Source organism: Pungitius pungitius, chromosome 6, assembly GCF_949316345.1.
Source record: "Pungitius pungitius chromosome 6, fPunPun2.1, whole genome shotgun sequence".
NCBI classification, from domain to species: Eukaryota; Metazoa; Chordata; class Actinopteri; order Perciformes; family Gasterosteidae; genus Pungitius; species Pungitius pungitius.
The window spans coordinates 21,549,160-21,576,244 of NC_084905.1; the positions used below are offsets into that span (position 1 = coordinate 21,549,160).

A 27,085-nucleotide genomic window follows, 5' to 3' on the forward strand; every position below is an offset into this window, starting at 1 on the left:
TGGTGTGGGGGTGGGGCTTCATTACACCCATAACCCCGCCCATCAGTGATGTCACAGGGTCAGTAAAACCCCTGCAGTCAGCGAGATCAAGAGTTTCAAGGGATGTCTTTTGCTTTATTGCAATATTTGAAGTTAAGTTTTGAAAAAACATCCTTCATGAGGCAGAAAACTGTAGGTTTTGAAGGTTTTAAATCGATAACAGAAGCGTATGAATTAACATGGAACGTTTTAAGACAGATCTTAAGACTTCAGACTCAAGCAGCGTCTCCAATGACCCAAGACTCGACTTTGACTCGTCCAAAAGGTCTCCAGACGTCCCCCTGGAGACTTCAGGTGAGTCCTTGATCTTCAGACTCGTCTGGAGTGACTCCGGACGTCTCCTCAGTGATTCTGAGTTAAATCCGACTGGACTTCACTCAACTACCGGCCTGACTTGTCCTCAATGTCTCCCAACCGTGGTGATCAAGTGACATCACCTCCATGTGATGTGACACGGTCCCACAGCCAATCACGGACGGCCAGTCATAACCTGTGCGTCTCGTTGGCCGACAGAGTGACCCCAACATCTAGATGAATGTGGAGAGATTCTCAAGGTCATCGCTCACTTTTCAGGCTGTTCCTCACTTCTCAGGGCGGGAGGATTCTGGGTGTTTCCTCATCACAGTCTCATGATGTTATCGTCTCCAGCAGCTTCTCTGACCTTAGAGGCCAACCTGTGGACCGTTGTCTTCTGAGACGGGATCCGTCTATTTTTTCTGCTTCCTCGTCAACAGATAAAATACAAAAAGGTCTCAAGTCTGCGAGCACTTTGCTCCGTTTTTTTGGCAGATTTAAACATCTGGATCCGTTGAGTCGTGAATGTTTTGTCACCAATGCAGATGTTCTCCAAGGTCAATTATTCCAGAGTTAAGGTCACGCCTTATTTTTCTATGAGGGGGGGTCTCTTAAAGACTGATTCTTTCTGGATTTCGTTTTTTCAAATAAGTTTTTCCAGACTTTTTATCCCCGAATCACATTCATTTTTTAAATTTTAATTTAGTAATTTTAGGACTTATTTGTGACAGATGTTCGTGAGATTTCACATTTTTATGATCTTTAAGATCTTCTCAGAGTTCTTTTGGATACTTTGCGTCTCCTGCAGTCATTTCAGCACGTTGCATGTTGCAGAGGTTCTTCTGGTACATTTCTGTTGATTTGGACATTTTATGTTTGACCCTTAATCTGAGCAGTCAAAGTGGAAGACTTTAAATAAATAAATATGTTCAAACTAAAGCGGAGCGATGAATGTTCTTCTATTGGGGCTCCTCATATATACAAGTATCATTCTGGACTTTTCTAGTCCTGATCTGACGTTTAGAGACTCGAGTCCACTCTCAACTGGAAGCTGAGGTTGAGCTTTTTGAGGCGTCTCGGTGACGAGGATCCCAGGTCAGATCTGCTCTCCGTCCCATCATCCTTTGCAGCGTTCCTCGGCGCTGAGGCTCATCGGTGGTGACAGCTCCCTGCTGCTGATTGGTCTACTGACCCCCCCCCCCCCCTTGCCTCCACTGTCCCGGGGCGATCCTCCAGCCTGACTGCAGATCAGCTGTTAACCTGCTGCCTGTCATCACACTGTCACACTGTCACACACACACACACACACACACACACACACATTCCATGTTATTTTATTTGAGGGGAGGGTTTCAAACGCTTTTCTGTACGTTTTTAGTTTGTCGTCTGTCCGTCTGCGGCATCTCCTAAAAACTGCCGGTTCTACCCTTTTAAACCACAACTCCCATGATGCTTTGGGGTTGTGTACATTTTCTACCTGGGATTTCTCTGTTGTCTAATTACAGAGGAATAAAATGTTAAATGGAGCTCAACATAAATGCAATAGCTGCAGCTCCATGAATACTTCATGACGGGATGCTGTTTAATTAACGTACAATTCATGTACGAGTCAAATCAATGTTATTAACTCAATGAAAAGCTACAACTTAGTGATCCTGTTTGGGTCAGCAGACGCTCAAATGTGGTTTTCAACGTCTACGAATAGACAAAAAGCCGTGGACGCGCACTGATCCCAGCTGTGTATGGGGCGCTGTCTGTAAAATGTTTCACGTTCTACTTTTCAAACATTTAGAGACAAACAACTTTTCTAAGTACAATGTTTGGTACTAACACAAAGGTGTTAAATAGTATAAAGATTTAATCTAAATGTAAATGTTATATGTTATATATAAATGTTAAATAAAAATGTTGAATGTAAATGTTAAATATAAATGCTAAGTCTAAATATTGAGTTTGAATGTCAGACATGACGACTGAACATTACAATATTTACGGTAATTCATGCAGCAGCCAAGATGGCAAGTCGGAGGCCCTTTCTCAATATGTGTTCTTGTGTGGACTTTTGTTCTCGTGGACTCGTGAAACGTCATCAGTCGCAGCCCGAGTACTGTTCCAATTCTAAAATTAGCATCTGGCCGAGAACGGTCATAATACCCGGATGCATACTTGCCAACCTTGAGGCCTCAGAATTATGGCGATATTCAAATGGACCAGAGGGGGGGGTGCTAGCGGTCGAAAATTTCTGAAGCATTTTGAAGCGAATTGTGGCCCATTGTCAGAGCGCACGACATCTGGTATGCCATGACGTGCGAATATGGACTTGAAGTGCTCCACTAACACCTCAGATGTTGTATGAGTGAGTTTGGCCACTTCAAAGAACCTGGAAAAGTAGTCTACAATGACCGGGTATTGTTTGTTACTTTCTGACTGAAACAAACCTGCCCCCACAGTTATGGAATGCCGTTTTAGTCAAAATTAAATAAATGAACAAATACACGGTAATGCATAATGACACTGTATTTCATAATAAATAAATGAATAAATACACGGTAATGCATAATGACACTGCATTTCATAATAAATAAATGAATAAATACACGGTAATGCATAATGACACGGTAATGCATAATGACACAGTATTTCATTTCACGTTCTTATATGCAAATCAGGGGGCGTGGCTATCTATCACATTCAGAACAGACGACAGAGCCGTGTGCCGTCGACACCGCTAGCGAACGCGGAAGCACCCCCCCCCCTTCCTTGATCGAATTGGGTCGCCGCTTGTCATTAAGGGGTAAAGGTGGGTCCCGGAGCCAGACAAGTTGAGAACCACTGGGCTAAGGGACGTGAGAGTGTTGACATAATGGAAGACATCGGTGGGCTCCGAGATAGCATACTAGCATTAGCGGATCAAATCGATCAACATGGGTTATCTGCAGATACTATTTTGACACATATTGAGGGTTTTCTGGAAGTACTAGGGCTTGCGGTTCCGACTTCGGCAGCTACAGACAAACGGCCCACCAGTTGAGAAACACTGCCTTAGCCAGCCCTTTTTGCACACGTCTCCGTTGTCTGTTCTGAATGTGATAGATAGCCACGCCCCCTGATTTGCATATAAGAACGTGAAATGAAATACTGTGTCATTATGCATTACCGTGTATTTATTCATTTATTTATTATGAAATACTGTGTCATTATGCATTACCGTGTCATTATGCATTACCGTGTATTTATTCATTTATTTATTATGAAATACAGTGTCATTATGCATTACCGTGTATTTGTTCATTTATTTAATTTTGACTAAAACGGCATTCCGTACACAGTGGACCATGGTCTTGCTGGGAACTCGGTGGGCTGCAGCGTTTCTTTAAAGTCGGTTCTCTCACGACTGCACACGTCACAGTTTTCTATCAGTCGTGTCAGGTCCCCACTGAGGCCTGGCCACCAAACAGATTGCTTGGCCCTCTCCCTGCATTTAGTAAGTCACAGGTGACCCTCATGCAGTTTGATTAGCATGTCTGCCCTAAGTGAATCTGGAATTACTATTCTACAACCATAAAGTAGCAAACCCTCATGAACCGTTAGCTCACCTCAGAATGGCAGGTAGGGAAGGAATACCCTTGGTATGGAGAATTTTTCGGGCCAGCCTTCCTTGCAGTATTTCTTTACTGTGTGGAGTAGAGTATCTTAGTCCTGATGTGTTTCTATTTCTTTAAGACTTTTTCTTGTAGCTGGAAGACTTGCCATCACATGTCCACATGTGTCCACATACAGGTTCACCTCTTCTTCCTGTAAGCCTCCTGCTGTGTTCTCGATTGGTGCTCTGGAGAGCACATCAGCAGTGGCAATGTCCTTGCCTGGCACATGTGAGATGGTGTAAGAAAACCTCATGAGTCGCATGCGCAGACGCTGTATACGAGGTGGAAGTTCATCCAGACTCTTTGAGCCTAGCAATGGAACCAGAGGCTTGTGATCAGTCTCTTGGAAGTCCTTTCCAACAAGGAACTCTGAAAGTCTTTCACAGGCCCATGTTGTGGCTAAAGCTTCCTTCTCAATTTGAGCGTACCGCTGTTCGGTGTCGCTCAGGGCTCTCGAAGCATATGCCACCGGCTTCCAGGCCGTTTCATCCTGTCGCTGGAGAAGAACGGTGCCAATGCCATATGAAGATGAATCAGCCGAAAAAAGTATTTCAGCATTTGGGTCATACAAGGCAAGACCCAGCGGTGTAGTCAGTTCAGCCTTAATCTGTTCAAAGGCTTGCTGCTGCTGTGGACCCCAGGCCCACATATTGGATTTCTTCAACAGGTCTCGAAGAGGGAACGCACCGTTCCCAGGAAGCGCCTCACCTCACTGATATTGCTGGGCTCTGGCATGGCTTTCACAGCGGCCACCTTGTCGGGGTCTGCACTGACTCCTGAAGCATCGATGACTTGTCCCAGAAACTTTATCCTGCTCTTTGAAAACTCACATTTGTCATTAAGTGTCACACCTGCCTCCTGCTTCCTGAGCCTCTCGTCATGCTCTCCCTGTGTAGCACCCCAGATGAGCACATAATCCATCCGGCATAGAACACACTTAGCTTTTCCACCTGACGAATATGCACGCAGCCGACGCGCTCCAACCCTGTACTTCGTGCAGTTGAGACTACATTACGGCGGTGCAGCTCACCGTCTCCACTTCTGACGCCATGTTCAGTTGGCCTTGAACGTTATATATATAGTTCTGGAATAGGGAGACTCGCAGACAAGTACCGCATTGTTAGAACCCCAATCTTTTTTTTACTTTCCCCCCCAGCAACAACGGTTACCTCACAAAGGTTTCTAGGCAGTACAACTAACACTACAGGCCACATACAGTCCACTTTGATGTCACGCGGGCCAGAACAGTGAAACCATCGAGCATCTGGGGGGGGCACGATCGCTGATGGTCCCGTAGACAAGGGTAGCACAACCGTCCGTAGATCGTGTCACGTGTCCGTGACATCAAAGTGGACTGTATGTGGCCCCGTACCTAAAATTAGTTTCATACCCCTGCTCTTTAACAAGAGCTAATTCATATGGACTTGCCATCTTGGCTGATGCATGAATTACCGTAAATATTGTAATGTTTAGTCATCATGTCTGACATTTAATTTCCATGTATAACATATTATGGCAATAAACGTTTCCTGATTCCTGATTTGAACTCAACATTTAGATTTAGATTTAACATTTACATTTAGATTTACATGTAACATTAATATATAACATTTAACATTTACATTTAGATTTAACATTTATATTTATTAATATATATATATCTCTCAAAGTCAGATTCACAAATATATTAAATTCAACAAAGTAGCAGAAATTCACCGTTCAACTGCTTGCACATTGACTACTAGTTATGTTTCATATTGTATATTTTTTTACAATACGAGTAGATGAAATCAAGCGTTCTGATTGGTTGAGAGTGAGTCACGGGGTGTACTGAATGGAGCCATAATCTAATGTTACCTGTTTACATTGACCTGAGCGTTGCAGTTCACTGAAGAGATCAAAATGAAAGTTAGATTTTGGGCGACCATTTGTTGTCATTTCAGTTTTTAGCTCGGTGATGATCGACTAAAAGAAGCCTGGAAACGTCGTGGAAACTAGTCTAGTGATACAAGTACCTCTCCTTCAGAGGAGGAGCTGAATACTTCCTCAAAGGTCACACTGAAGTGAAAGTAAAGTAGTTGTGAGTGACGCAGAGCTTTAGTCCAGACGAGCCTCTCTGTTTCTCTCCAAAGAAACAACTGAATCCAGCAGCTTCTCATCAACAACACAACAGGATCTGTGACAAACTCTGGTGAGTACGCTGCTCTACAAAGACTAGATACATGAACTAAACATCTGCTCCACGTTTAGTTCACACCACAATCTGACTGTTGGACGTCTGCTTTTATCACATAAAGAACATTAAGCCGTAGAAATGTGTCCTTTAGATAAAACATCAGAGAAACCAAACCACAGAGACTGAACTCTGGATAGTTAAAGTGAGACGGAACACAGTCACAGCTAGCGTTAGCTTAAGCTAACTCACACACCTGTTTCCTGGTTGAACTTGAAACCTCAGACAGGAAGTTCCTCTCAGGGTAAATGTGTTCAGCGCCATCGTGGGTCATAGAGGTTTTAAATATAAATACTAGTGTTGGACAATGGTTCAAAATGCATTAAATGTATTGTGCCCTTTCATTTATTCAAACACTTTAAATAGTGCTTTTTAACAGCAGTATTTTCACAGTAGCTGTTAAACTCTTTTACTGCAAATCTCAACCTCAAAATGAATATAATCAATTAAATATAAAATCACAGCTATTTGCCACTTCCAAGGCATTCTAATCTAGTTTGTTATATTTACAGTTGTGGCTGAATTACAACATTTCTGTAAAGATGAGTTTGCCAAAGTTCCTCCTCAGTGCTGTAAAAGACTCGTTGTCACTTATCAAACAATAACTGGCAATGAGTCTTTGTTGCTGGTGGCCCAACCAGTTATTAGGTTTCACACAGGCCATCAAGGGGTTTTCTCCCCTTGATGACCTGAAACATTTAATGTGTGACAAAGATGGAAAAATTCTGGAAGGGGCCAAAGAGCAGCAGTAATGTGGTTTCTATGGAACTTTAAGTCTGACTTTCATAGACTAAAGAGGTTCTACTAATCCTAGTTTGAATTGTCAAGCACTGTAATAACAGTCTTGTTTGTCCAAACTTGTCCTCAGAGCGTCGATATGTCTGCTGCCAGCTGTCTGCTGACTGAAGATCGGTTCCTGTGCTCCATCTGTCTGGATGTCTTCACTCATCCAGTCACCACACCATGTGGACACAACTTCTGTAAAGCCTGCATCACTGACCACTGGGACGTTAATGTCCCGCCTAACTGTCCCAACTGTAAAGAGGGTTTTAACACCAGACCTGAACTTCGGGTCAACACGTTCATCTCTGAGATGGCTGCTCAGTTCAGACTGTCAGCTCAACAGAAAGCCAGCAGCAGCAGCTCAGAGCAACAAGCTGCCCAACCAGGAGAAGTTCCCTGTGACGTCTGCACTGGAACCAAAGAGAAGGCCCTCAAGTCCTGCCTGGTGTGTCTGGTCTCCTACTGTGAGGCTCACCTGGAGCCTCATCTGACTACGTCAGGTCTGAAGAGACATCAGCTGATGGACCCTGTGGTGAACTTTGAAGGCAGGATGTGTACGAAGCACGATAAACTGCTGAAGCTGTTCTGTAAGACCGACCAGATGTGTGTCTGCATGCTCTGCACTGTTTTAGACCACAAGAACCATGATGTTGTTCCTCTGAGAGAAGAATATAAAGGAAAGAAGGCTGAGCTGGGGAAGACTGAGGCTGAAGTCCAGCAGATGATCCAGAAGAGACGACTGAAGATTCAGGAGATCAAACACTCAGTGAAACTCAGTGAGGAACAAGCAGAGAGAGAGGTACTAGAAGGTGTCCTGGTCTTCAGCGCTCTGAAGGAGTCTGTTGAGAGAAGCCAGGCGGAGCTCATGGACACCATCAAAGAGAAGCAGAGAAAGACACAGAAAGAGGCTGAAGGCTTCATCAAAGAGCTGGAACAGGAGATCTCTGAGCTGAAGAAGAGAAGCACTGAGGTGGAGCAGCTCTCACGCTCTGAAGACCACCTCCACCTCCTCCAGAGCTTCAGGACCCTGAACACTGCTCCACCCACCAAGGACTGGACAGGAGTCAGAGTCAGTCTACCTTCATATGAGGGGACTGTGGTGAGAGCAGTGAACCAGCTGGAGATGAAGCTCAGTAACCAGATGAAGAAGCTGCTGGAAAAGAAGCTGAAGAGAGTCCAGCAGTCTGCAGTGGATGTGACACTCGATCCTGATACAGCACATCCTAAGCTCATCCTGTCTGGTGATGGAAAACAAGTTAAACTTGGAGATGTATGGAAGAATCTACCAGACAATCCAGAGAGATTCAATGATTGTGTTATTGTTTTAGGAAAGCAGAGTTTCTCTTCAGGTAGATTTTACTACGAGGTTCAGGTTAAAGAGAAGACTGGCTGGGATTTAGGAGTCGTGAGAAGGTCCATCGACAGGAAGGGAAGCATCTCAGTGTCTCCTCAGAATGGTTACTGGACGATTCGTTTGAGGAATGAGAATGAGTACAAAGCTCTTGATGATCCTCCATTCCGTCTCTCTCTGGAGTCCCGGCCTGAGAAGGTGGGGGTGTTTGTGGATTATGAGGAGGGTCTGGTCTCCTTTTATGACGTTGGTTCTGCAGCTCTGATCTACTCCTTTACTGGCTGCTGCTTCACTGAGAAACTCTACCCGTACTTTAGTCCAAGTCTAAATTATAAGGGTAAAAACTCTGCTCCTCTGATCATCTCTGCTGTCAATCACACGGAGTAGAACAGACATTTGTTTAAAGAGATTCTTTAATTGATAATTCCATAAATCCATATCATTGATCATTTTCTGTGTAAATGTTGATTTTTCACTTTCAGATCAATGTGTTATTCCTATTTTTCTATTTCCTGTGATTAATCACGTTTTAACCTCCAACACAAACAACTGATGGATGATCTGATGTAGTCTGATTTATTATAATAACAACATCATTTGACTTTAGTCACAAATAAGAAGCCTTCTCTGAATCCTTAAATATCTGGGTGTCAAATGTTATACTTTATTCTCTTCTTGTTGTAAATTACTTGAAATGAAAATTGGCACAATTATTGGAACAGGAAATGTAGCCCTGTGAGCTTGGGGGGCGGCTGATGTGCAGCTGCAGATTAGTGGCGTCATGGTTTGGGTTCTTGTCTTGTTTTATTTTGTAGTCTTGTGTCCCTGTGGTAACTTCACTTCCTGCCTTGTCCTGTCTTCCCCTGTGATTGTCTTCAGTGTCCATAATTGTTTCCACCTGTGTCCAATCACCTGCACCTCCCTTGTGTATTTAAGCCCTGTGAGTCTCTTGTCCTTTGTCGTGTCATTGTTCATGTCCGTGATCTGCATCTCATTGTAGTTTGAGTGTTGAATTTTGTTTTGTTTTTTGGGTTTAGAACCTTTTGACTATTAAAGTCTATTTTTGTTCCACCTGCGTCCTCCCTTCCTGCCTCTGCTGGCACGCACCCCCTGTGACTAGTGGAGCTTTGCGTGGGCCACCACGTCGTAGTTTTTCAGTTTAAAAAAGTGTCAGGATTTAGTCTTTCATCATTTTCAGATTGACTGAAAGATAAAAAGATCTCAGTCCGGTGTGTTTTCTGGGGTAAAAGGACCGACCTTTCTCCCGAATTTCTCCCGATTTCCACCCGACAAGTATGTCGCTACGACTAGTGGTAGAGGAACCTATTGTATTTCAAGGAATTATTATTATTCTCACAAACCGTGGGCCTTTTTGGAGCCTTTATCAAGTTGTTAAATTTGGCATCAATATGTGGACTGTTTGATAATATTTGGGTCTCACATTTGTGTATAAAGAAATGTCTCTAGAAATTTAAAAAAGACCACACTAGGCCAGTTTCCGCCCCCGATGTCCGATCAACTTGAAAGTTGGCACACAGGTGCTCTTCGGCATGCTCTACAAAACAGCCAATCATAGTATGCAAATGCACCTGACTAGATTTTCCGCCATTTTGAATTTTGTGAAAAACACATTTTTGGCAATTTCTCCTAAATGCTGAGTTTGATTGTCACAAAACCTTCGGTGGATCATTATTCGTTCAATGTGCCCTTGATATATCAGAATGGTGCTGATATCTCATTGCTTTGATAATTGTGTGTGTTGTCTAGTTAACTTTGCAAGGGGTGTGGCTTAATCTGGCAGATTTTTAACTTCCAAATGACTTGGCCTGCTCTCACCAAAATGCAGGATGTGTAAACATTGAATCCCTAAACACACCCTAATTTTTTCAGAATTCTTGAAGATTAGGGGGTAATGCATTTAATCAATAAAGATGTTTTTATTATTTCTTACAGTTTTTAAAGACCAAACTCCTCCCAGGGGTTAAACCCAATTCTTTTCCAAATCGCGCAGTGTGATCCTGAGATCTTAGGCTCTAAAAATTGCATTTTTGCCAGAAGAATTTCCAAACTATGTGTGTAGGGAGCATTTTCAAAAAACCATGTCACGAACGTTGACGTTTTTAACTCAACCATACTTTATCTAATCTGCTCTATATTTATCATATAGCATGAACTTCTCACCCTTTAAACATCCAAATGATCAAACTATGTGTGTAGGGAGCATTTTAAAAAAACCATGTCACGAACGTTGACGTTTTTAACTCAACCATACTATATCTAATCTGCTCTATATTTATCATATAGCATGAACTTCTCACCCTTTAAACATCCAAATGATCATTTCTAACCTGTCTTATGATTTTAAGAAGATATTACGGTTAATGAACTTTGCAAAGGGTGCGGCTTAATCTGGCAAGATTTATAACTTCCAAATGGCTTGGCCTGCCCTCACCAAAATTGCAGGATGTGTAAACATTGAACCCCTGAACACACCCTAATTTTTTCAGAATTCTTGAAGATTAGGGGGTAATGCATTTAATCAATAAAGAAGTTTTTATTATTTCTTACAGTTTTTAAAGACCAAACTCCTCCCAGGGGTTAAACCCAATTCTTTTCCAAATCGCGCAGTGTGATCCTGAGATCTTAGGCTCTAAAAATTGCATTTTTGCCAGAAGAATTTCCAAACTATGTGTGTAGGGAGCATTTTCAAAAAACCATGTCACGAACGTTGACGTTTTTAACTCAACCATACTTTATCTAATCTGCTCTATATTTATCATATAGCATGAACTTCTCACCCTTTAAACATCCAAATGATCATTTCTAACCTGTCTTATGATTTTAAGAAGATATTACGGTTAATGAACTTTGCAAAGGGTGCGGCTTAATCTGGCAAGATTTATAACTTCCAAATGGCTTGGCCTGCCCTCACCAAAATTGCAGGATGTGTAAACATTGAACCCCTGAACACACCCTAATTTTTTCAGAATTCTTGAAGATTAGGGGGTAATGCATTTAATCAATAAAGAAGTTTTTATTATTTCTTACAGTTTTTAAAGACCAAACTCCTCCCAGGGGTTAAACCCAATTCTTTTCCAAATCGCGCAGTGTGATCCTGAGATCTTAGGCTCTAAAAATTGCATTTTTGCCAGAAGAATTTCCAAACTATGTGTGTAGGGAGCATTTTCAAAAAACCATGTCACGAACGTTGACGTTTTTAACTCAACCATACTTTATCTAATCTGCTCTATATTTATCATATAGCATGAACTTCTCACCCTTTAAACATCCAAATGATCATTTCTAACCTGTCTTATGATTTTAAGAAGATATTACGGTTAATGAACTTTGCAAAGGGTGCGGCTTAATCTGGCAAGATTTATAACTTCCAAATGGCTTGGCCTGCCCTCACCAAAATTGCAGGACGTGTAAACATTGAACCCCTGAACACACCCTAATTTTTTTCAGAATTCTTGAAGATTAGGGGGCAATGCATTTAATCATTTAAGATGTGCCTTTTTGGCATATTTTCATAATTTCTTACAGATTTTTTTCAAATCCACACAGTGTGCTCTTGAGACCTTGTTCTCTAAAAGTTGCATTTTGCCGGAAGAAATATTAAACTATGTGCGTAGGGCGCAATTAAAAAAACACACCTTTTAAAAGATTTTGAAGGAAGTTGGGTCATCTATGGTATTTTGAGAGGCTTTTATTTTTTGGGGTTCCTTGGCCGCATTTCCAACCCGTCCAACGCTGCTCGCAGCTTTAATTGTGTACTTGAGTTGTGTCTCTTTGTGGTAGTTTTGCCCGTATTCCGCTCATTGTGAGTCTGTTTCAGACTGTGTTGCATCTCTTTTTAGTTCTGTGGCCACTTTAAGCTCTTGCTGGTTGGAACGTGTCGGTTTGAGAGACATTCTGTGGCTCCCTGACACTTAATAAATGATGAAGACGTTCCTGCTGCTGTTTGATGTCCCCATGTATTTAATAATGAACAATGGACTGATTATTCAGTGACATGTGGACTTCAACAAGGTAAAGGTCCACATATGTTGAGTCGTTCATCACGTGGCTGTTCTGTGACGTTGTTTAGACGCATTCGTTCATTTTCCCCTGAGGATGAATTGCAATGAATTTGGTGATCTTACGACATTAAACCTGACACTTCAAGTCGTCCAATGCTGTGTTTTTGTGCCAAATACTCAGAGTCTAACGAGCGAGCCGCCTCGGCTCTACTTTGTGAAGCAGCAAGTGGGTCACCGAGTGTTTGAGGCCTGTCCGTTAAAGTGGGACGTAAATAATACGTGAAAAGGACGAACTTACAACGCACACGAGGCTGCTGGATCTCCTCTCGGCCCTCAGCTGACCGAGAGAGAGGGAACGTGAAAGCAGCCGTAAGCGTGGAATGCTGACGGTGCCTCTAGCGGCGTGGTGCCAGGGAGGAGACGTCCGTCCCCGGGACCACTTACGCTTTGTCCACGTTTGGACAAACGTTCCCTTCAGCGGGATTCACTGTTGTTAAGTTGCAATGCTGTCGTTTCTGAAAAAAAAAAGTCTCAGTTTTTTCCCAAATGGTGATTGACACTCGTCACGAGTCGCGTTATTTCTGCTGTTGATGACGTCGAGCTTCCGGCTCGCAGCCAAAACGCAGTTTTTCACCCGTCAAGTTACTCACATTCATTACAGGAGCTGATCATTAATGCTGATGGAGATCCCCATTAAGCATCTTCTCTCTACTGTCTACGATATCTGTGTCTGTGTCCGTGAGAGAGGAACGCCATTGTTCATCACAACGTTCCCCACCAAGAATCTCCTTTATTTCTGGTTGAATGTTAGACGTCCAGTTTTCTGTCGACAGTCAGCAGGAATTTTTTTCAGGAAGGAGTTTGGAGTTTGGTTTCAAATCAAAGCAAATGAATCACCACAGATACTAATATGTATCTATACATATATAGATATTATATATAGATTTTACATATATCACAGATGTATGTAATATTTCTATGTATGTATAGATATGTGTAATATATGTAATATATCTATATATGTGTAATATTTCTATATATGTAATATATCTATAAATGTATATAAATCTCTTCAGCTGGTGTTGCTCAGTCAGAAGCGATCTGTAAGCGGACACATGTCAGGTCTCTCTGTCGATGAATGAACTTCCTCTGAACGCTTCCGGCTGACATCCGCGTTGCCGTCCGTCTTCCTCGTGATGAGGCGGCCTGACGGGAAATCGATCGGCCCTTCAATCTCTCTAAAGCAGCGTTACCAAGGGATCCAAGACCTGATCCGCCTCCCTGATCCATGACTACCCCCCTGACACCAGAGATCAGTATGATGGCAAAAAGGACTTGAAGTTTTTTTTTAAAAGATTTAAATCCAGAGGGAGAACTCTGCTGTGGATGATTTCCTGTGTGCAGTTTGTAGTTTGGGCTGTAAGAGCGAATGTAAAGAATCTGCACTCTGCTATTGATCCGTATTGATCTGTACCACGTGTTCGGATTCCGCTGACCTCGGATGTTAAAATGTTCTCGCAGATCCCTCAGGTGAGCTACGCCTCCACGGCCCCGGAGCTCAGCGACAACACCCGCTACGACTTCTTCTCCCGGGTGGTGCCCCCGGACTCCTACCAGGCCCAGGCCATGCTGGACATCGTCACGGCGATGGGATGGAACTACGTGTCCACGCTGGCCTCCGAGGGGAACTACGGCGAGAGCGGCGTGGAGGCCTTCGTGCAGATCTCCAGGGACTCGGGTAAGGAAACACTTCTCCTCTGTGTGCAAGTCACTGGACATTTTAACGATGGATCCATCGTGGTCTTCATAGTGCGCTGTTGAGAGAAGAAGAATCTAATGGTTTCTGACCACATCCGTAGAATAAAAGGTTTTAGATGAAACATCATCGTGGCACATGACCAAGGCCGAAGGACGAGACGGCGCTCTGATAAGGTTTTTACGGCTTCTGGTTTTCATGAACAAACACTTGGGTTTAAAGTAAAAAGTTGGTTGTTTGAATTAAAGTCCAAATGAGCTCTTCTGTGAAATGAACGCAGCGACATCAGAAGTGTGTAAATTGACTTGTTTCTGTTCCGGAAGAATACAAAAACCCTTCTTCAAACCTTTAAGTTTACTCCGATGAATAAAAGATCCCTCTGAGCAGCTTCAGATTCATATTGAGCAGAATGCAGAGAGTCTGTGTCTCCACCGTGGGATCAACGCGCTTTCATCTCTGTCCACACACACACACACACACACACACACACACACCTTCAGGAACATGTCTTCCTCCCCACTGCAGCGGGCCGTGGGGCCTCTGCAGGAGGAGATGCTCTCTGTGATCAGAGGCTGCATTGATCGGAGCTGATTAGCTTCCAACGAGTCGTCTTTCTTAGAAAATGCAAGTTGTCTTCATTCAATTATCTCCTCATTAAAAGCACAGCACGTGTTTAAGCTCCTGCTGGGAAAAGCCTCTCTGTTCTAGAGGTGTGGAGTTGGACAGAATCGGGTCCGCCAACGAGCTTAAGACGCCGTCTCAGCGGCTCAGTTGCATTGTGGGTAACAAGGAAGAAGAATGTCTGGAGTCAAAGTATTAACTTTCCATCGTGATTATAGAACATGAAATACGGATCCTCATCAACGTGATGAAGAAGCGTCTCCTTCATCTCAACATAGAAAGGACTTAGGGGTTAGGAACGAGGAAATGAGAGAGAAGGAATCACAAAGAAGGATGCAGCGAAGGAGGTGAGGAGACAGAAAGAAAGTCATGAGGGAGGAAATAGAACGAGGAAGGAAGAAGTAGCTGCACCTTTAAACCGACTTCCTGCTCACCTCCACCGATGATGTCATCCAGCTGCTGAGGCAGATGTTGCTGAAGTCCCACAGACCCGTGCAGCACGTCTCCATGACAATGGCTGCAGGTCTGGAGGACAGATGGTCACAACCTCTGTGACTGAAGGAGGAGAGGAGAAGCTATAGAGGAGGACAGGTGGAGATGGAGGGGGAGGAGGGGGAGGGGGGTGACTTGTAAGTGGCTGCTCTCATGAATATTCAGGCACCTCATTGGAGTGAAAGTGTTTTTTTCTTATAAAACACCTGGGACGCTTGTGAAGAGCATAAGAAGTTTGCAAAATGAGACATTTTGACTATCAAAAAAGGACACAAATACAAACGTTGCTGAAATGGAAGCGCAGTGTGAGATGAAGAAGGTTTCATTACTAGGGCTGTCAAAAATAGCGCAATAACGGCGTTAATTAGCTGTTTGTTGTTAATTACGTCAATTTTTTTGACGCATTTCACGCATGCGCAGTGTGACAAATTATTCAGGTCCGGAAAGAACCTCTTCTTCTAGGGAATGCACTTCATCCTATACAACACATTACTGCCACCTGCAGGCATACGTCAGGCCGTCAGGTTCAGCAAGTCGTTTGCGCCAGATACCCGCACCCCCCCCCCCCCCTCCTCCTCCCCCCGGTTCTCGCGCAGCGGAACAGAGAAGAAGAAAAGCTCCGCCCAGCAGATCTTTGCTAAGAAAAATAAATAAAGAGCAGCGCTGAGATAGAGGAAAGACCATCGGAGAGACCCGTAATACTGTTCTGAAACATGCGGAGGAAGAGAAGCCAATGCGATCTAAATCCTCCCAGGTATGGAAATATTTCACACTGAAATTGGGGTGGTAGCGGATTTCTTTGCAGCGCCAGTCGTTCTAATCGCCGCGCTTGACTTTAAGGTGTAACCTTTATTATTGTTCGGTCTGAAACGGCGCGCCCAGTGACGGGTGGTGCAGCAATATTGTTGTTCGGGTGGAAATCGGGAGAAAGGTCGGTCCGGGAGATTTTCGGGAGGGGCTTTGAAACATCGGGAGGGTTGACATGTCTGGTCATGTCTGGTCATCGCAGGAGCACAAACTCACAGCAGAGTGGGATAAACTGCAGAGGCTCAAGACCCTTCTAGAGCCATGCAGGGAAATCAGTCTAACTTATCAAATAACATTGATTTGATTATTTTCTGGAATGAATTAAAAAATCAAATATCAATAACATGTATTTATGTAAAAAATAATAATTATGATAATAATAATGATAATTATGTATCTGGGTCCTGTTATTTATCTTTATTATGCATTTCAGAAAGAAAAAATTGTTAGGATTCAGGTGATTAATCATGATTAATCCACTGAAAATTCTGATTAATTTGATTAAAATTTTTAATCATTTGACAGCCCTATTCATTACCTTTCATTGAGTTTTAAACAGAGAGCGTCCTGACTGGGGAGACAGGAGCCTTTTCTTTTTGTTCCTCCTCACATCTCCAGACTGTAAATGGAAATCTGTTCCACCAAAGAGACGTTTTCTATGGTTTCATTTTCATCACCGTTTGAGACCCAAAGTGGGAAAAGATGAAAGAAAAGGTGCAATAACTGGAATGAGATCTGTTCAGCAAAGGTAGTTTTTCCTTATTACCTCAACCATTACAGAGCTCATGACCCCTGACATCCATCAGGTGACCCTTAGAAGGCGCTCGGCCCGGGAGGTGCAAGTCCTTCACAACCTTTAGATCCTATGAGCAGTGGAGAGTCGCGTTGGGAAGCATTTTGCTTTGGCAAACGCTTTGGACTGGTTTTTATTTCCAGTTTTTGCCCTCTGATGGACATTTATTCCATCAGACGCCATGAACCAGTTCAGCGGCTTCCACGCGATGTCTCGTTCTCGTCTTTGATAGTAAAAGGCACCAAAGAACGTTTCCTAGAAACATCTGCACTATGTAGGAACATAGAAACAACATATCGTCACAACCCTGAACCGTCCTGCAAGAATATTCAAGTCCATGCTGCGGCAGTGAAGCGATGCATGATGGGAAGCGAGGGTTAATGAGGTGTTTCAGACAGAAGCATTGGTAAAATAAGAAGCGGGGCTTCTTCTCATCGCTCCTCCCTGGTCTCAGCGAACGGAGGCTAAACGTACCGTGAAACACCTTCAGGCATCTGTGAGCGAAAACAGCTGATTGGCTTCCTCCTCCTCGCCGACTCAACCGCTGATGTTAATGAAGACAAAGTGCCGCGCAGGGACACTTCTTCTTCTCTTCATTCCAACAGTTTTCAGTCGTGTGTGTGTGTGTGTGTGTGTGTGTGTGTGTGTGTGTGTGTGTGTGTGTGTGTGTGCATGCTCAGCAGATAAAACTTGGGATGCGATGGCGACGTATTTTCTCTTCCTCAGAAGAAGTGTGGAAGCCTGCAGGAGATAATCTGCTTTGCTCTTCTTCTCTCTGCTCCTCGTCCTCCTCCATATTCTTTCCTCTCTGCTTTCATCCCTCAAACTGTTTCTCTCTATCGACTCTTCCCAAATCTCTTATTTATTTATTTCAGCAGAGCGTGGTATTATTATATTATTATTATTATGGGCTTCCTGTCCTCCTGCTCTGCATTCAGCCCGAGGACTAGATGAATGTTTCATGCCCCCCCCCACCCCCCTACAGGAAAGATGAATCCTCAGTGGAATCAGACTCACATTTCCCACTCGCCCTTCATCGAACGACACCTGCACGAAAAAGTGGAATCATATTAAAGAATTGATGTGAGAGGCATTCATTCAAATCCTGAAGTGGTGACGGACCGCGTCGCGTTTTTGTTTTAAAGTGTTTTGGACGCGGTTTGTAAAGAGTAGGTTCATTAAGACGCTGTGTTTTCACGCCGTGATGGATTCCTTGGTTTTTGGTTGTTGGTCATTTGGTTGATGCAAAAGGGTGAAGCACAGCATAATACTACATCTTTAGGCCAATGTTAACTCTCATGAACTGAAAACTCTGAATTGTGGTTGAGACCTGTCAATCAGCATTAGGCCCCGCCCTAAAGCATCCCCTCTTTATGGTCTGTTTGACTCTAAATGGACCATCATTCAAATAAACATCATGCTTTATTGAAGTAGACTTGAGATTGAGAACATAAATTCATTTTCTCATAGACTTTTATGGGAGCAGAGGAGTCGCCCCCTGGTGGTCACTAGAGAGAATGCAGCTTTAAACACATGAAGTTCTGGTTTCTCTCTTCAGAACCAAAGTTTAACGTCATTTCTTTGGCATTTAAATGACAGCAAATTATTATCCAATAATTAACTCTTTTTGTGGAGTGCAGCTAAAGTGACAAATGACTCAAGGGTCGCATTGTGGAGCCTTTTCTTTCTTTCCTCTGAGCGAGGGGGGAGGCAGCTTTCTCTGAATGCATCATGAGCTGCAGGAAACCCGGAGTGTTCCAATCATCCACAGCGTTCTTAACAAAGAGGACACACCGAGAGACAGAGACTGGAACAAAGGTTCAGACATGTCCACTTTGGGAAATTCTGGTGTTCTTTCAGTGTCAGTTTAATGCATCGTGACATTAATGAATGGATTTAGGAGGTGAGGACGCATTGTCCGACCGATACTCTGGGCGGGGCTTATTGTGATTGACAGGTGTCAGAGGTATTCAGCGTAAACAACATGTTCAGGGCTGTAATCGAAGATGGCGACGATCTGCAAACTCACGGATCCGTAACATCGGTCCACGAACCACTGGGTGACGATGGATACATCCACTTCTCAAGCTCTATTCTCGTAGTGTTTACACGTGATGATCTATTTGATTCCATGTCGCCATGCGGGCCATGGGGTCACGGTCCTCCTCACCTCACCGAGATCCGCTAAATATTCAGCAGAGGGATTAATAATCGTTTAGACAACGCCACACAGGTGGGTCTCATTCTTTGTCATTCGGGTATGAACCAGGAAGTATAAAAGCCAGATGAGGAAGGTCCAATAAACATGGGTCTTTCCGCCAGGAGGCCGTTGTTATCCATCGATGGGAAACCAGGAGTCAGTGTTCATTTGTTTTCCACCGCTGCTTTAAATCCCAACGTCCATCGTCTGGAGGAAGGACGGAGTATTTGAGAAGAAGAAGGTCGCCCTTTAATGAGGTCTGAGAGCCCTGTCGTCTCTCTGCAATCCTCCTTTCATCCCACTTCCAAGTCGGGGCGGTTACCCGGGAAACCTTTCATGGGACCGAAAAGTGAGGCCCTGTCCGTCACTGCGACCCACTGCGTGGAGGCACAGGGGGGGGGGGGGGGGGGGGGGCTGTGTGGTCTATTCAAAGGTCTGCGTGAAAGGCTTCAGTGAAACCTGTTTATTACCCATAATTCCATTAGACGGCCTGCTCCCGTCCACGAGCGAGTCCAGTCGCTTCCCTCGGCGTGTCGTTCCCGGAGACGAAGCCGGAGACGCAGATTTGGACGGATTGCAGCGCTCAGATCTGTGAGAGTGTATTTCCCTCCGCCCGAACCCAGAGGATCAAAAGTTAACGGTAACGTGACAGATTGAGACATCTTTACCTACAGAAGCATACGAAGTGAAGGGAATTCATATTTTTGTCCATCCAAGAGCTGGAGAGTCCTGTTTGACCAAATCCAACGTCTCTCTTAGTTCGACTGATGAAATCCACCTGCAGGTAATCGATGTTGTGAAAATATTCTAAAAGGTTTTATCGTCTGCTTATTTTACAATCGGATGAAATCAAAAACCACCCGCAGCAGAAGTCTTTGCTCCATTTCCTTTTTTCAGAATCTGGCGTTTCTTTTATTCATTGAAGTGAACTCATCACACAAAGTAAGAGCCGGCAAAGGAAACCTCAGCAAAGACGGCCATTAATGTCAAAGCCTTCCCTCTATTTATTCTTCCTTAACAAAGGGATGCTGAACGACGAGCTCCAGGTGATCATCTTCTTCTCTTTTTTTAGAGACAATTTGTATTTCAGTTGGAACTGAAGTTGAATGCAGCAGCTTACGGCGGAGATGTTCCCTCAAGAGCTTAAAGTAAATCCTCAGCCTGCTAGAAGCTGCAGGGATTTCCTTATCTGTTTCCATGGGAGGCCTATTCCCACATTATCACGTGTGTGTGTGTGTTTGTGTGTGTGTGTGTGTGTGTGTGTGCAGGGCCTGCTGACTGATGATTTGTATCCCAGAGTTCATTCAGTGGCTTTTGGGAAGAACATGAACCTGCAGCGGATCCCTCAGGAGGCTCCGGGGGGGGCCTCACACGTTCATACGGTTTAACGTGTTCATGCTGAGAGACCATTCGCAGAATCGCCTGTCTGCTGACAGTAGACCCTTCGATAAGTCCCGCCCCTTGTGTCGGTTGCTCAGGGGCGGGGCTTAGCGTCTGTATTCATAAATCTACAATTTAAACATTGTAAAAATGTAGATTTCTCGTTGAGTTAGTTCTGCGTGATGAACACACGTGATTATCTTCAGCTTCACTCGAGCCCCCCCCCACCCCCTCAAAGAAAGAACCCTCCTCTGCAGAACCAATTAGGTTGGAGGCGCTTGGCAGTGGATGGTTTGGCTCTTCTGCTCTTCTGAGCTTTACTTCCTGAAAGTTCGGGAAGAGGGGATGGATGGGGGGGGGGGGGGGGGGCAACGCCACAGGAAGGACTCTGCAAACTTCAAGTGTGTTTGACACGGAACCTCGAAGGGAATCCTTCGCTGAAAAGTTGAATGATGTCAGTTTAGTCTCCAGTGGTACTTTCTTTATTTGATTATCAATGCTTCAAGCGACACACAATCCAACAATATGAAAACACTTACAGCACAACAACAAAGTCCTCAATAAAAACTCTTCTTACAGCGTCACACACGTCTCAACCTGAGACAAACGGATGTTTTACTACGTTCACTAATCGACAGTCGGGACCAAGCGTCTTCCCTCCATTCCTCAAATGCCTGGTAGGAAAGACTGCTCCACCTTTACTCCATCTTTAGTCTGCTGGATGAATGGAACTTGAGAACGAGGAAGAAGACGTCTCCGACCCAAAGTATCTCTTTCTGCAGCGCAGGACGCACGAGGCTCCACCTTAATGACAGCTCCACCCAAGTGATAAGTTGTCAGTGTGGTGCAGCTGTTAAAGCGTTAAATAGTACGGTGGCCCTGAAGTGCAAATCACAACAGCAAATAGGAAAACACACCAACATACGGAGAGGGAGGGGCCTAATTAGCAGAGCACGGAACCGTCTGATTGGACAGGAAATTAGTCGTAGAAACTACGTTTTTTTGTATTTACAACATCTAAATCTAATTGTAAAACAATGGTGAAACACTAGCAGGTCCATCTGTCCAATCAGAAGGCTCCGTGCTCTGCTAGCTAGGCCCTTTCCTTAAGAAGCGTCGTTGTGTTTTATGAAGTGTTTTCCTATTTGTGATTTGAAGCTTTTCAGAAAGTTAACTTGCAAATCAACAAGTAACTTTACCTACGATAAAAAGATAAAAAGTCCCGCGCCGCAGGGTGTCTGCGATACCGTTTGGTTTCATACTGATGTTGTCAAGGTGAAGCCTGACTCTAAAGGTAGAAGGTGGAGCTCGGATCCCCCCCCCCAGGGATTTCTTTGGTCCCTGATTGGTCAATGTCCACCATGATGCAAGACGCTACCAATAATCAGCCCCCCCCCCACCCCCCCCCCTTTCCCTCAGGTGGGGTTTGCATCGCTCAGTCTCTGAAGATTCCTCGGGAGCCGAGACCCGGCGAGTTTGACAAGATCGTCCTCCGTCTGCTGGAGACGCCCAACGCGCGCGCCGTCATCATGTTCGCCAACGAGGACGACATCCGGTGAGGGGGGGGGGAATTCATCTTCAGCAGATCAGTTTGGGTTTTTTGATTGTTCCAAGCAATGGTTTCCTTCCCTCTAACCTCTATGCCTTTACCTCCTCATTCCCTCTCTATCGCCTCCTTTCCTTCTCCCTAACCTCTATGTCTTTACCTCCTCATTCCCTCTCTATCGCCTCCTTTCCTTCTCCCTAACCTCTATGTCTTTACCTCCTCATTCCCTTTCTATCGCCTCCTTTCCTTCTCCCTAACCTCTATGCCTTTACCTCCTCATTCCCTCTCTATCGCCTCCTTTCCTTCTCCCTAACCTCTATGCCTTTACCTCCTCATTCCCTCTCTATCGCCTCCTTTCCTTCTCCCTAACCTCTATGTCTTTACCTCCTCATTCCCTTTCTATCGCCTCCTTTCCTTCTCCCTAACCTCTATGCCTTTACCTCCTCATTCCCTTTCTATCGCCTCCTTTCCTTCTCCCTAACCTCTATGCCTTTACCTCCTCATTCCCTCTCTATCGCCTCCTTTCCTTCTCCCTAACCTCTATGCCTTTACCTCCTCATTCCCTCTCTATCGCCTCCTTTCCTTCTCCCTAACCTCTATGTCTTTACCTCCTCATTCCCTTTCTATCGCCTCCTTTCCTTCTCCCTAACCTCTATGCCTTTACCTCCTCATTCCCTCTCTATCGCCTCCTTTCCTTCTCCCTAACCTCTATGTCTTTACCTCCTCATTCCCTCTCTATCGCCTCCTTTCCTTCTCCCTAACCTCTATGCCTTTACCTCCTCATTCCCTCTCTATCGCCTCCTTTCCTTCTCCCTAACCTCTATGCCTTTACCTCCTCATTCCCTTTCTATCGCCTCCTTTCCTTCTCCCTAACCTCTATGCCTTTACCTCCTCATTCCCTCTCTATCGCCTCCTTTCCTTCTCCCTAACCTCTATGCCTTTACCTCCTCATTCCCTCTCTATCGCCTCCTTTCCTTCTCCCTAACCTCTATGTCTTTACCTCCTCATTCCCTTTCTATCGCCTCCTTTCCTTCTCCCTAACCTCTATGCCTTTACCTCCTCCTTCCCTCTCTATCGCCTCCTTTCCTTCTCCCTAACCTCTATGCCTTTACCTCCTCCTTCCCTCTCTATCGCCTCCTTTCCTTCTCCCTAACCTCTATGCCTTTACCTCCTCCTTCCCTTAGCCGTTCTAACAAAACCTCTTTGTTTTAGTCTCTGCTGCTTTCTCTTGAGACAAAGCCTGGATTGTTGTTATCGCCTGTTAATTATAACCTTTGGATCTTCTAAAACCCTGTATTTACGGTCCACTTGTTATTTACAGTGAACGCTCAAACACAAGTTTGTCTACATAAAGTCAATATATTTACCCACTTCATGTCATTTTTGGCTGTTAGTGTTTCTTTTTCTGTTTTAGAACATGAAATCCCAGGAATACTCTGTTGTTTATTCCTCGTCCCCAGAGTGGCTGCTTTAAATATAACCACCAACTCCAAGTCTCTATATATAACACACACACACACACACACACACACACACACACACACAATCAATTCACACTTCAGTATAAAAACAGATTAAGATAACGAGCTTCCAATTATCTGAGAGGCTCATCCACACACACACAGTATCACACACACACACACACACACAGTATCACACTCACACACACACACACAGTATCACACTCACACACACAGTATCACACACACACACACACACACACACTCACACACACAGTATCACACACACACACACACACACACACACACACAGACACACAGTATCACAGACACACACAGACACACAGTATCACACACAGACACACAGTATCACAGACACACACAGACACACAGTATCACACTCACACACACAGTATCACACACACACACACACACACACACTCACACACACAGTATCACAGACACACACAGACACACAGTATCACACTCACACACAGACACACAGCATCACAGTATCACAGAGCGAAACCATCGTCTCCTCATCTTCTCTCAGGATGAAGATCTGATGATCTAACGTCCAAATTAAATCAGAACTATTTTAAAGAGACACTGGACCAAGTTCACAGTTAAATGTTTCAAGTCTGTTTGTTCCTTCCTCTGTCTGCTTATTCCCTTCTCTTTCTCGTCCTTTCCTTCTCTTATTCCCCCCCCCGACAGGCGAATCCTGGACGCGGCGAAACGCAACAACCTGACGGGTCACTTCCTGTGGGTGGGCTCCGACAGCTGGGGGTCCAAGATCTCTCCGGTGGTCCAGCAGGAGCAGGTGGCCGAGGGCGCCGTGACCATCCTCCCCAAGAGGGCGTCGGTGGACGGTGAGGCCTGCAGACCCCCCCCCCCCCCACCCCCCCTCCGTGGAGCACAAGCTCAGAAGGTTGCCTTAGTGACGCCCTCTTTATCGCCTTCCTCTCCGCAGCCTTCGACCGCTACTTCAAGAGCCGCTCGCTCTCCAACAACCGCAGGAACGTCTGGTTCGCCGAGTTCTGGGAGGAGAACTTCGTCTGCAAGCTGGGGATGCACGGCAAGAGACCCGGCAGCCCCAAGAAGTGCACAGGTCAGTGGGGGAGGCCTTGAGCTTCCTCTACCATGCTCCTCTCCTCGTCTACCTCCTCTGTCCTTCCTCCTTACCCTCCCTTATCTCCCTGAGTCGAGGTGTCTTTGGCTTTCAAAGCTCTTTGAGGCACATTGAGATCTCAGGCTGCAAAATAAAACTCGGTCAGCTCTGTTGCACACACACACACACACACACACACACACACACACACACACACACACACACACACACACACACACACGCACACACTCTCGGATCCTCTCCCTGAAGCGGCGGTCAGAGTCACATCAGCGAAGTCAGACGTGCTCGTCTCTTCTCAGCCGGCAGTCAGAAGCCGCAGGAACCAGGGGAGCATCATCGGGTTAAGTTCTTTGTTCCTGACTCGGCTGTTCTGAGGCTGAGAGACACTTCGGGGCAGAAACAGGAAGTAAGCCTCCTCAGATCCTTTAGTGAAGGAGGCCGTGTAAAGAATCACTATTACAAGTAAATGGTGAAATGATCAAATCAACTGAAGCATCGATGTCAGAGCAGCACGTTGCATCTCCAACTGCTTAAAGGTGGAGCTATTTTTAAATATAAATCAATATACAGTCCAAGCTGGGGGTCGAAGGGTCATGAGAAGATGAGAGTGAGAGGAAAATACTGTGCTAAACGAGTACTTTTGTGAAATTCTTTAGTATTTCTTAAAATGTCATTTAAGCCTCAAGAAATTTGCTCACTCATACGTGTCTGAAACATGACAAAAAGCCCCAAATACATTGATTTAAATGATAAAAGTGAAGTTTAAATATGTCTTTATGACATCATTGCATTAAATACGTTTTGCTTTAAACTTTCACGGCTCCTCGTGGATCACATATTTTTTTCGTCTTTTCTGTTGGTTCAATCAGCCCCACAAACCGAGGAAGGAAGGTTTATACGAAGATCCTTTAAGGGGATCTATTGGTGGAAACGGGACCAGCTGTTAGACGGGATGTTTGCTATCAGTTGTCGACATTATTTGGAACCCAAACCAGACCCTGTGAGGTCTGTCGTCATGGTAACTAGGAAGCCGCATTTAAAAGAATCTGAATTTTTTTCACCACACAGACATTATAAAAACATGTGTAGTAGAGTATAAAAAAGTGACACATTAGAAGCGGCGCCCCGTTGAGTGAATAACATCAAAGTTACAGGACGCACGTGACCATGGAGGCCGTTGAAAGGAATCCTTTCTACTCGTGCAGAGGACTGAATAAAGATGAGACCTTCACACCTTCAGCGGCCTTTGAGTTCCAGAACCCAGAGACTCGCTGTGTGAGCTGTGTCTCTTTACTGCTCACATCTCAACAGGAAGCAGAACGTTGAATTCATCCTGAACTCGTCCCTCTGACATCACATCTAGAGGCATGTCCCTCCCCCCCCCCCCCCCCCCCCAAGAGAATCCTCACCCCAGACCCTGCGGCGGAGAGGACCATGAGACCGGTGGGCCGATCCCTCCAGACAGCGCTCCTTAATTAGCATGATTAAATACACGGTGGCCTGAGGCCTAAAGGGCGATGATCCATCACCCCCCCCGCGTCAGGGCATAATGTTGATTCGCCGCCATGACGCACCCCCCCCCCCTCGCCCCGGCCCCCGCCAAGCTCACAGCTCCCACATAGACTGTGTCGCTTTTAGACGCAATACAATACTGTATGTATACCATTACAACCCTTTTCTTTATTCTTCATTCCTCAGTCTGCTGCTCTTTAGTGTCACGATCTCCTCTTTCACTGAAAAGCAGCAGACCTCATGAAGTAACTTAAGTAATTAGGGGCTTCCTCTTGGCGTCTGAAGGTCAAGAACGAGCCCCCCGCCCCCCCCCCTGCCACCCTCCATCGATCCGTTCCATTACCAGGGTCCTGCTGGTTGGATAGCGAGGCGTGTTTGGCTAACGGAGGCACGTTGTTTGACCTTCAGTTGGTTTCCGGTCTCTTTCACATAGTTTAATGTCCTCAGCTGATCAGCTCAGCTACAATCGACAGGTTTTAACGCTGCAGCATTAGACAGGAAGTACAATGTTGCCTTTGGTCTATGAATCAAACTAATGGTAAAGTAGCTGTTAGCATGTTGTGTGTGAGTGTGTCTCTGTGTTCTCATTTCACTGAGTCATGTACTCCTTTACACGACATGTATTTAAGTATTTCACATACGAGTTGTTTCAGGTACTCTGGGAATAATATTGTAGGTTGGACATCTGACTTATTTTTTTAGAGAAGTCAGCAGGTTTATGGGTTGAGGCTTGTTAGTCTCAATTTGTTAGTCTTAACTTGTTTTTTTAATCTCTTGGAAAAAAACGGTTTTATTGTGTTATTCCGGCTCAAATTACAATGTTTTTAAGCTTTTAGTCTTTTAGTCCCCGGCGGTCTCCTTGGTTCGGTTCAGCTTCGGTTTGTTCTTCTCACTGTAAAGATCAGCAGAAAGCGGTGGTTCGACGTCAAGTAAAAATAAGCTTCATGGAATCTGGATTTATTCATGAATGTTTGAGCAGCTCTCAGCTTGTGTTTGTTTTGAGGAAACATCTTTATTGAT

The 27,085-nt window shown here is 44.7% G+C and overlaps 2 protein-coding genes across 2 annotated transcripts in view; both read left to right on the plus strand.

Moving 5' to 3' along the window:
- grm8b (glutamate receptor, metabotropic 8b) overlaps positions 1 to 27,085 on the plus strand; it is a 51,827-nt gene that overhangs the window by 3,256 nt on the left and 21,486 nt on the right. Inside the window, exons 3-6 of the mRNA XM_037450697.2 lie at positions 13,888 to 14,104; positions 21,835 to 21,970; positions 24,139 to 24,293; positions 24,395 to 24,532. Coding sequence (XP_037306594.2) covers positions 13,888 to 14,104; positions 21,835 to 21,970; positions 24,139 to 24,293; positions 24,395 to 24,532 — 646 coding nt within the window. The remainder of the gene's footprint in view (positions 1 to 13,887; positions 14,105 to 21,834; positions 21,971 to 24,138; positions 24,294 to 24,394; positions 24,533 to 27,085) is intronic.
- LOC119195621 (E3 ubiquitin-protein ligase TRIM21-like) lies at positions 5,850 to 9,412 on the plus strand. The gene is made up of 2 exons (XM_037450701.2): positions 5,850 to 6,168; positions 7,079 to 9,412. The coding sequence occupies exon 2, from the start codon at positions 7,088 to 7,090 to the stop codon at positions 8,729 to 8,731; it is 1,644 nt and encodes a 547-aa protein (XP_037306598.2). The 5' UTR covers positions 5,850 to 6,168; positions 7,079 to 7,087; the 3' UTR covers positions 8,732 to 9,412.